Here is an 11,507-nt window from a genome sequence, read left to right as displayed (position 1 = left end):
GATTCATTTCATATATAATTTCGTTTGTTGATTCATTCATTACCGGAACATTAGAACGCATAAATGACCAGCTCCCAACATCAATGGGCATTGCGAGGTCACGGGATCAAACCCCGTTGAAGTCCTGATTTTTTGGGCAAGCCTAAAACCCGGAATCCGGAATCCGGAATCACAGTACAATACAGAGAGTAAACACTATCCTAAACATTCATAAAAGCTAACCTTAGGCCTAATTAGGCCTAAAAACGTTTGTTTAGGCCTAATTAGGCCTAAGGTTAGCTTTTATGAATGTTTAGGATAGTGTTTACTCTCTGTATTGTACTGTGATTCCGGATTCCGGATTCCGGGTTTTAGGGTTGCCCTGATTTTTTAGGCTTCTTTACGTAATTGCTAAAATTGCATCCATAACTGCGAGGATTCTTGGTCAGTAACACTTTGATGGTACTTTGCCACGTTACTGGGTTTATATCAAGGATAAGGTTCACTTTACTTTCAAACTATCGGTGGGCTCTTTGGCGATAATCTATGCTTTGAGACCATGTTTTTACGCTTTACAACTGTTGATATCATATTCAACAACATTCAGTTCTTCGCACGAATATTCGATAAATTTTCTTTTTATGAAATGACATTGTATTACCAAAAACCTATGGTAAGGAGCAAACAACTAGGACCCTAATTCGAGTGGGCTCCTCAAATCAAGTTATTCGTTACGTAACTTAATTATGCATAACTTTAATTTGAAAGTTAATTCATGCACCTGCATATTAATTAAATGTGTTAGGATTGCAATACACGGATTGAGAAGCCGTATTAAATGTGGATGGTGTAATAAAACGAAACTTCAAAAGGGAAATATAAGAGCTACAGCATCAAGTCTCCGTAATGACCTATTGCGGACCTACAATGGAATAGTGTCTTACCCATAGCTCTTTGCAATACCGGAGCGGTGTTAATCTTCACGTGCGTTCTCTTGTTCAATGTGTGGTTTCTTGAGTAAATCAAATCCCTTGCAGGACTAACTGGGCGCAGAAGAAAGGCCCAATATATATTTAAAGTATAAAGACATTTATGGCTTCAACGGAAGAAGCGGTGAAAAATGAAAATCCATCAACCCAATCGAACAATTGTTCCGAATCTTCGAAGCCCACACATCCTCCGCCGTCAAATCAACTGAGTAACACAGCGTCCTCTAAGGTAAAATGCACGTTTCGAATATTTTGTGGGATAACTTGCAAAATTAATGGGTGAAAATTGGTCTTTCCAACCTAGAGAAGAAATGGGGTGGAAAGCAAGTTACAGATGTTTATGCCTCAAGGACAAATTAAAGCTTGAGGCAGGCGATAGATAAATTTGTATACTGTATTTGCTACATGCAAGCTTATACATTGTGTATGACGAAATTAACCGAAGCCGATTTCACAATTTTTAATGTTCTTTTGTCTAAATTGTATGAGGACCTCCTTGTATTCTCCTAAATTTTCGTGGAGGGCTTACAATAACAAAGATCTCCCAATAGACAGCAGTGTTCACGTTTTGACCGTTAGACTGTGACAAAGCTCATTGTTAATTATGGAATGACATGTCCTATTGCACCAAGGGAAAGTACATTGAGTAGTTCTGTCGATGCATTAGAAAAGGGGGAAGACCTATGTTTTTTGAATTACCGTTTTATGTTGTTTGTTTGTTATTGATTATTTTAATGATGTCTCTTAATGTAAACATTATTTTGTGCACTAAATGTGTGAATCTTATTATTCTAAACAAATCATTTCAGTTATCTTTTACTGACAATAAATTGAATTTGCAATAACTGACTGGTTCCCAGCTGGCTTGGTAGCTCAGGTCCAATTCAAACGTCGCACTTCTGCCGTGTCAAACTCAATCAGGGATTCAATAACTTTTGTAGTAGGTGTCTGGGCTAATCAATGTAAGTGGCGATCACTCTTGTCTGTTTCAAGGATTTGAGTGAAAATCAAGGCAGAGAAGCCTGTGGTGAGAAGCAAATTTTTGATAAACAGAGGGGGGTATGCCGCCGATGACCGGCTACTAATGAAATCCCTGGGCAGAGGTGCGACATCTGAATCACCTGTTGAATTTCTGCTGCAAATTCAACTGTGCTGAACTTGTGACAGAAATGCGATACTAATTCAAACGTCGAATTTCTTCCATGTTGAATCAAATGTATACATTATTACAATGTGTAAACATTAATTTTTTATTGACTGCACAGGCCCTTAAGCAGCATTGTACAACGTGGCGTCCTATGAAATAAATATGGCACAATTAAACTCGGATGTCTGAATTAGCTGTGGAACTTTTTTGGAACTTAAGTCAACCTCAGTTCAATTGAGTTTGACACTGCAGAGGTGCAATGTTTGAATCCGGCCCCAGTTGGTAGAACAGTGCTATGCAATTGCACAGTCTTCGTTGGAATTCCTTTCAAGCAGGGCCTGGATCTTTTAAGGCTTGCTTGCAACTGCATAAGTTCCTTATCTAACTGTGACGACCTTGCAAAGTTCTTTTCATGCAGTGGCATACGCTTGTAGCAATAATAATAATAGGCTCTCCAGGAGTCTGGCCCCTAGGACACCCTTACAGGAGTATGGGAAAGCCCAGGAACTTGTAGGGAATTGTATATCTACATTTTTTATCGCTCGGTGGGGAAATATTGAAAGTAACCAACCAACCACGGAGCTGAATCTCTCTATTTGGTATCCCTTGTGGTGTAAGCCTCTAGAATAGGACTATGGTGTACCTGTTTCTGCTTTGAGAACCTTTTTTTGATTCAAAGCTACATTCAAGGACCATTAAAATGATGTTTATACATTTCATTCTCATATCATAAGTACTGGGAAAATAAAATTGTTTCTAAAAACTGACACCTCTAACCTACATTGCATGATGAGACTGAAACCAGAAGGCCACGATGTTGTTGGAAAATATTACATCAATTCTTGCTTTTTTGGTCAAGAGCTTATTTTGTAATCTTTTCATTTAGAAGCCAAATTATATTCTCAAGTACACATTGACTGGTCATACAAAAGCTATTTCTTCTGTGAAGTTTAGTCCTAATGGAGATTGGCTGGCAAGCTCATGTAAGTTACATTATACTGTACAGTACATCCATAATTACATTGTACATTTGATGTAGCTGTTGAATCTTAACAGTACTGTACATGTATTTCACTCTCACAGAAGTACAGTAGTTCTCTCCAACTACTTCATCTCCTAAATTATGTTTCAGCTGCTGACAAAAACATAAAAATATGGGGAGCTTATGATGGGAAATTTGAGAAAACTGTATCTGGCCACAAATTGGTATGGCAAGAATTTACCTTTGTTTTAAATTACACATTGGCAAACTCTGTATTGTTTTTCTAACAATAATTGTATTCCATGGTTGCACATTAGATACAGTACAGCTGTATGAGTTGGCTAATTAACAATAAGCACAATAAGCATAGTGGAGTAATTTATTTTATGTAATTTAATTTTATTAAACTCTGGATTGTTTGAATTTGCACGAAAGACTGGTAGGTTTTATCAATTTTATAAAACAACTGGTGTAATCAGTCTCCATATAAGGTCATGTGGTATTACAATGATTGCAGTCACACTTGAGAGAAACACAGTGTAACAGTAGTGTTGACACGACTCTAGTGTCAACTCTCTGATGTTTTGAATCCCTAGGAGAACACTGAACAATAGAACTTGATTTCACACTGATGTTAACTTTGAAATGCGACTGCAACCAATGTATGAGCTGATAAATTAGATTAAGTGAGCCAGTCAGAACACAGTTAGTAACACAATATCCAAGATTGAAAATTAAAAAAAAAAAAACTAAAATAATATTATTTGCTGCAGGGTATATCAGATGTGTCGTGGTCATCAGACTCGAAGCTGCTTGTTTCTGCTTCAGATGATAAAACACTAAAAATCTGGGATTTTGCCACTGTAAGTGAGGTTTAGTTATTTACATTAACCTATTCACTCCTTTGGTGCAGGTTGTCCCCAGTTGACAAGTAAAATTGTCTGGCATTAGACAGCTGGAGTAAAATCTTTTAAAGGCTCACTCCCAGGAGTCAATAAGTTAACATTGATAATGATAGTACTAATCTCAATAGCAACATCCCAGGGCTAGAAATAAAAAAAATCCAGTCGCAATTTGTTGACAAGATATGAAAATTTAGTTATAATTTTGTAAATTTTAGTCACAAAGTTGTCGTGCTGTATTGTGTTGCCAGTGGTTTATCAAAGCAAATTATCGGCCCGCAGTGCTTTAAGACACCGCTGAAAGTGGTGAAATGATCGAGGAAATGGCGTTTTGCACATATTATCACAGCTAAATTACATGTATGCTACAATTGTTTTTTGCCTCGTCTTCAGATTGAAAGAAAATTCATTGCAAGAAACAAATAATTTTTTCAAGTCTTTATTTGTTTATTTTGGCAAGAGTATTGACAAAATGGCAGCTGCATGTATTTTAGTCGCAAAGGAAAAAAACTCAGTTACAAAATAATGCGACTGTGTTGGTCACACTTTTGAGCCTTGCATCCCAATCACAGTGATGCTAAGAAATACTACAATGCGGTGATGATGATGACAGTGACCATGTATTTTACATGTACATGTGTCGTCCTGTTTTTTTAAAAACATGAACATTACTGTCTTGCATTTCCTCCTTTGAGCTTCAAATGTTCTGTAAGACATGCAGTCAATTGAAGGGAGCGGGCTTGTGTCAAACTAACAGACAATCCCCTTACCAGTCTGCCTGTCCCTGGTGTGCAAGACTAATATGCCTTATATGCCTTCAAAAGTAGAGTTCAAAGCAAGAAGTGATCTGTGATTCCTGGCCCTGTAGCTCAGCCGTGGGACAAAATGTTTGCCAATTCTCAACAGCCCACTAAAAATTTATTGTGTCCAAATTATTTGTAGCTTTGATGAGAGGGGTTAGGTGCATTTGAAGTTAAACCTGTTTGTCATAAAAATTTAATGCCTTGTTAAAGCTACAGTGCACCAATTTTAATTCAACCTCTTTTATAGTTTGAAAATTACAGTACATTTATGCAGCTCTAAAAATCATACTCGACTTGCACACAGGTCTTAAGTAGAGTTAAGTCAGAACAGATGTGCACCCACAAGTACATGTGACAATACACTGAATTGAAGGTTTTATGCAATCCATGTTTTCACTGACCGTATACTGTAGTGATTGCAAAGCCTGAGGGGATCAACACAAATCCTGTTGAACTTGCTACATGTACCTGAGGAACTGTTGAATAACAGAACAAAATTTCTCGTTTTGAATGCTCACTGCATTTTACAGTCATTGTTGTCAACCTAGAACCCTGCCTGACAGTAAATAGCAGTCCTCTCCGATCAGTTTGATCACTATGAATTTTTCTGAACTTCCTTGTTGGTCCTTCTACAAAAATCCCTTTTTACCTTTCTACTTTTCTACATAACATTATTACTGGTACTGAAGAAAGGTTACGTTTACAACTGTACACATACCTTGTACTTGTTCATTTCCAAAATTATGATCAAAATGCAAGTGAATGCATCTGTGTGTAAGAACTGTTGATATACAACTTGTACATTGTATGTTAATGGTTCGAAATCTTGCAAACTAGGTCAATTTTGATTTTTCATTTGCTAATGAATATCAAACAAAGAAAATCAAAAGTGAATTGGTTTGAAAAATAATGTCTGAAACCAAGAAAAAAATTACATGTAACCACAATAAACAAAAGTTAACATGAATATAAAAGTGAAACTCACTATTTTAATATTAAAATGTAACTACTGGTAATTGTCATTATCGATTTTCTTTTACATTTTTAATCCAAAATGAAGAAAATCTGTTTTCTGGGTGGATAAATAATGAGGGGTCGACTTACATGTATACAGTACATAGATACGTATCATGAGATCTTACACAGGTAAATGCTGTACTTCGTACTGCAGGTCTCCTCACAGAAATGTGAAAGCAGTACCTGAAACATACTAAGCAGCAATGATTAGTAACTCTTAACTGTTTTGAGGGAACAAGTGGGCTCTTCACAAAATTTGATTGAGTTGAATGCTGGACTGATAAGGACAGCACATGGGCAACTTTCTTGTTCAGTGCCCCCTTTGGTTCATGCAGCCACCTTCTCCTGCTATTCTTAAAAAAAGTCAATACAACAATTATTTCTTGTGTTTCCAAACTACAGCTGTACTACATGTGCCTGTAATTGCCAATTTGTCTTTAGGGAAAGTGCCTCAAGACTCTCAAGGGACACAGCAATTACGTATTCTGTTGCAACTTCAATCCTCAATCTAACCTCATAGTATCAGGCTCGGTGGGTGAATTAAAGATAACTACACGTACTTGTATGTTGATTAAAATGTTTTCTTGTAACCTTGGATGGTTACTGAGCCATGGGCTTATTGAAGAACAGCATAACTTCTTTTGCAGTTTGATGAGAGTGTGCGTATTTGGGATGTGAAGACAGGAAAGTGTCTGAAAACATTGCCAGCTCATTCTGACCCAGTCACAGCGGTAAGAATCATACATTAAGGTGACTGTATACGGTAAAAGCCATTTGGGCAGCAATATACTCAGAATTAACTTTGCATGAGGGGTTTACTAATTTAGAAGAAAAGCACCAAGGTGGGAAAAAACAAAATTAAGAGCTAAGAGGGCCATACGACAAAGATACATGTAATAGATTGAATGCATAAATGGCGGCCAAAAATGTATTCTTTTGTTTATGTGCTAATTAGACTCACCAGCCTCTCTTTCAAGCAACATTTCTTTTGTATTTTGTCCATACAAACACAGCTAGTGAGTCTAAATTATTGGTGCATAAACAAAAGAATATTTTTTTGGTCACCATAATTTATATGCTCTCGGTCTTCAGTTCTTTTGTTCTGTTTTGTGCCTATAAATGCAATGCATTGTGTTTTAACAGGTTCATTTCAACAGAGATGGTGCATTGATTGTTTCAAGTAGTTACGATGGTCTTTGGTAAGTTAGAACGTTAGCCTACATGTACATTTTGCACAGCTGTGCAAATGTCTTTAACAATCTGGATGAGTGCATCAACTCCATCAACTCTTGTTTGCTCCTTTGTTGCATGATGTAATCATTAATTTGTTTTCCTTTCCTTAGCCGAATTTGGGATACTGCTTCTGGGCAATGCCTCAAGACCCTGATAGGTCAGTACCTTACATGTAAATTGATCAAGTTATAAATTGATTAATAATTATTGATCAAGTGACTGGTGGACTTGCATGTAATTATTGATTGATTAAGAGTGCATTGATTGACTAGCCAAATCAAGAGATCGATAGAGTAATTGTTTGACAAAATGTATTGACCAACAATCAAACTATCAATCTGTCTGTAACCAGTTTGAAATCTGCAAGTGCCTTTCATGATCCAAGATGTCATGGTAATGAATTTTCTTTCAGATGATGATAATCCTCCTGTTTCATTCGTGAAGTTCTCGCCCAATGGAAAATATATACTAGCAGCAACTTTAGACAAGTAAGTTTGCCCTTTTTTATCTGATTGGTCATTGTCATGACAATAGGATAACTAATGCTGTACTGTATTTTCAGCACATTAAAATTGTGGGACTACAGCAAAGGGAAGTGTCTGAAAACATACACTGGCCACAAGAATGAAAAATACTGCATTTTTGCTAATTTCTCTGTGACAGGAGGAAAGGTAATCGTATTATATACATTATAGCGGAGCTCCGTGTTCCGAAGGCCTGCTCGCGGAGCACCATGGATAAGGAAATCTGTGCAAGAAAATTAGGTTTTGGTCACCATACGATCATAAGTACATTCAGCCCTCCATGCATGCCAATGAGACCAGTATCATGTGACCATATCGCGGGCTCAAGTTTAGAGCTCAACGAGGCAGCCATACTCGAGCTAGTTTACAGTGTACAGTACATCTTTGATATTGGATATCCATGTTATGGTCAATTGACACCTGTCAAAACAAGGTGTCTGCCAACCGCTGTTTTTTTTTAAGTTAACCGCTGGCCAGGTACTGGGTTTCTATTGGATTGCAGGCTCAAGCCAGGTTAATTTATTGTAAGAATAAATAACCTGGGAGCTTCGCTTTTAGGCTTGTTGAAGCTATGATCCTTGCAATTTTGAACGCAATTGCTAAAATTGTGTTCACAAGTGCGAGGGTCATATCATTACTTGATTTCATATCTGCAGTTCAATGTATGATTCATTTCATATACACTTTGTTCATTGATTCATTCATCACAGGAACACATGAACCTACAAATGACCAGCTCCCAAATTAGTGGCTTCATAGCTCAGTTGGTTAGAGCGTTGCACTGGCACAGGCTTCTACTCAATTGCTAAAATTGCATTCATAACTGTGAGGATCATAGCTTCACTTGATTTCATATCCACAGTTCAATATAATTATGATTCATTTCATATATCATTTCATTCATTGAACTTAGTCATGTGTTATCATAAATCACGTATTCATAATAATTAGTCATGTGTTATCATAAATCACGTATTCATAATAATTTTCATAAGCTGCAAGCTTTTAAAGTTCTGAAGCTCTTGAGCTCAAAGTTTGTCCCTTCAGTTTCTAGGCAAAATAGCGTGTGCTGTTGATCGTTTGTCTGGCATGAATTCAATTACCGCCGGTACACTAATCCAAGCTGGTGTGTTTGATGGCATTCTCTTTCTACGATTTCAGTGGATTGTGTCAGGATCAGAGGACAATATGGTGTACGTTTGGAACTTACAGTCCAAGGAAGTAGTTCAAAAGCTTGAGGGTCATACCGGTAAGTTTGATACTTGGTATGATGCATACCTAGAGGGGAAAAAACTGGGTTCAGCTGAGCATCAAATGTAACTGAAATACCAGAAGTTTTATTTTTACGGAAAAATTTTACCGCTTGATGGACATCGACTTTCACATGTTGATCATCTTTTCCTATACTGTTTTGATGCAATAATTATAATTTATCCTCTCTACTTTCCTTTTTTAGTGTCTCAGTGCCTCCAAAGCACTCCTTAATAATAATAATAATAATAATAATAATAATAATAATAATAATACCAACTTTATTCATTCAATACAATGAAAGGGAGAGATACGAGAGCTTATCCCTATACGAGGGTATCCGCCCGGATGTTATTGATCTAGAGACGATTTTGATGAGGGAAGAAAACCGGAGTACCCGGAGAAAAACCCTCAGAGTCAGATTGAGATCGACTGAAACTCAGCAGTGGGAGGTGTGGTTTGATAACCACTAAGCCATCCTGACTCCCCTCCTTCAGTAAAGTAGCGACCTTAGGATGTACGACGGCGACTTCGACAAAAACGTCACCTCACAATATAACTTTGCTTTAGCATAATTATGTCTTTCCCGTTTATACACGTTATTCCAAAATGGCCGCTGATTTATGCGGATACAAATTGGCCCTTGTTGCCTCGTTCAAGATAAAATATTCTTTTGAATTTTAAGCTTAAGAACGAGGCATCAAGGGCTTATTTGAATAAAAAAAAAAAGAATATTTAATGGAATAAGGTGTATGCGAGATGATCTCATTCACGTCGTATAATGTTGGCGAAGTACCCTAAAAATAATTTGGTACGAGCGGTTGCAGACTGAAAATTAATAGAAAATGAAAGAATCTCTGTTGCATGCTCACGTTGTCGTCAAAACCTCAAATTTGGTGATTTCACGTCCTCGTTATGCAGAGTAACGCAAGAATATGTGCTAAAATCCCATGCCGCACGTGCAGCACTATCTCAAGCAAGAATACTTGGGTGCGTGAGAATATCGGTTCACATTTCTTCGACTAGCAATTTCGGAAATTCCGACCCGCCTTGGATTGCTTGAATGAATGTCGCTCTTGGTTAACTTTTTTTTTTTTTTGTCTCACGATGCTAAGGCCCGTTTCAAACGTCGAACTTAACATGTGCCGAATCCAATGCAAATGAGCGAAAACGAAAGATTTTTACCATTTGCATTAGATTCGGCACATGAAAAGTTCGACGTTTGAAACGCGTCTAAGAGATATCGAAACTTCGGGGTTTTGACTTTGATCAGTGTCACTGAAATCGATTCAAGTGATAACGCATAAACTACATTTGTGCTAAAGTGGCTTTTTGTTTTGTTTTGTCTTTTTTTTTTTTTTTTAGATGTAGTCCTCTGCTCCGCCTGTCACCCAACCGAGAATATTATAGCTTCTGGTGCGTTGGAAAACGATAAGACTATCAAGATTTGGAAATCTGATTCATAGCGGAAGACATGGTGATCCTTCGTGATGCAGGCACTTGCTTAGTCATGGGATGCGTAAAATCCATAAAGCCGGCTTAATTACTTCAAGTCAGAGGTGTTGCGAACTTAGTAAATATGTACTTCATGTAAGCCATCCTCGTTTGCTAAACATCGGCGTGTATAATGGTCTGTAGCTTCATGTAACCCGCGAATAACTGGCTTTAGTATCACCCAACTAGTGGACTAATGCAAATCCTGCATTTTAATTGGCTACGCTAACTAGAGGATTATTAGTAGTAGTCCTCGAGTAGTGAAAAGCGTGACGCTTTCTTTCGTTTTATTCCCAAATAAATATTTCTTCAACTTGCATTTGCTAACTTTATTATATTGCCTTTTCTGTCCGACTAGTTGGGTGATAATACTAAAACAATTAGACCCTTCGCCCTCAAGGGCGACGGGTCAATAGCCCATTCGGCTTCACCTCATGGGTTATTGACCTGTAGGTCTAATTGTTAAGTAAGCTACTCTAGGTATTGCCCGTTCCGGAATCCTTTTTGCAGATTAGGAACGAGTTTTTCATTTTTTTATTTGGACTTGTCAGTAAAGATGACATAAAACTTAAATTGCAGCTACTGGTGTGAAGGATTCAAAATATAGAAAGACGGATTTTGGTATTTATTTTAGGTCCCATTTGGGAGATTTTGACGCTTCGCATTCGGTTGCCATGAAATCTAATCATGCTTCGCTTTCTTTCCCACTTAGGGCGATCTTTCCGGTGGTTAACTTTTATACAACTTGGTGTAATGTGAGCAAGTTGTAAATTTGTAGCCAGTATTTTTTGAATCACGGAACGGGCAGTTACGAAGCAAAGAGGTTGAGTAACTTGCCAACTTGTCAAAAGATGTGGTGATCTTTTAAAAGTGTTTTGGAAGCATAGTAACGTACATGTACATATCTCTTGTCGCATTTCTTTATTCTCTTAAGTCTCTAGCCAATTAGAACTATCGATATAGTAGACAAATGGGCTCAAAAGTCTGCTATCTTGTGAAACTATTCGAATGTCTTGTATTATAAATTATAGTCTTCCACAACACAAACAAGAGAAACCGTAGCGATTGGATACCCGATCGGTGGCCCCCCTGTTAATAAGAAACATTCGCTGGCCTTTCATTGAACATACCATATTTAACAAGTTGTAATGGAGGTCTCGGGCCTACATACGCATTATTCTGTTGA

General features: G+C 37.4%; 1 protein-coding gene across 1 annotated transcript in view; it reads left to right on the top strand.

Annotated features, from left to right (window-relative positions):
* The first annotated feature begins 937 nt into the window (after window positions 1–937).
* LOC137992949 (WD repeat-containing protein 5) overlaps window positions 938–11,507 on the top strand; it is a 10,620-nt gene continuing 50 nt past the window's right edge. Inside the window, exons 1-12 of the mRNA XM_068838548.1 lie at window positions 938–1,197; window positions 3,002–3,098; window positions 3,248–3,321; window positions 3,871–3,960; window positions 6,261–6,350; window positions 6,467–6,550; window positions 6,963–7,018; window positions 7,163–7,209; window positions 7,465–7,540; window positions 7,615–7,723; window positions 8,738–8,825; window positions 10,193–11,507. The exon at window positions 10,193–11,507 is cut by the window's right edge and continues 50 nt beyond it. Coding sequence (XP_068694649.1) covers window positions 1,072–1,197; window positions 3,002–3,098; window positions 3,248–3,321; window positions 3,871–3,960; window positions 6,261–6,350; window positions 6,467–6,550; window positions 6,963–7,018; window positions 7,163–7,209; window positions 7,465–7,540; window positions 7,615–7,723; window positions 8,738–8,825; window positions 10,193–10,293 — 1,038 coding nt within the window. The 5' untranslated portion in view covers window positions 938–1,071 and the 3' untranslated portion in view covers window positions 10,294–11,507. The remainder of the gene's footprint in view (window positions 1,198–3,001; window positions 3,099–3,247; window positions 3,322–3,870; window positions 3,961–6,260; window positions 6,351–6,466; window positions 6,551–6,962; window positions 7,019–7,162; window positions 7,210–7,464; window positions 7,541–7,614; window positions 7,724–8,737; window positions 8,826–10,192) is intronic.

Source organism: Montipora foliosa, chromosome 2 (genome assembly GCF_036669935.1).
Source record: "Montipora foliosa isolate CH-2021 chromosome 2, ASM3666993v2, whole genome shotgun sequence".
Taxonomy (NCBI): Eukaryota; Metazoa; Cnidaria; class Anthozoa; order Scleractinia; family Acroporidae; genus Montipora; species Montipora foliosa.
This window is presented reverse-complemented; position numbering and strand designations above follow the sequence as displayed.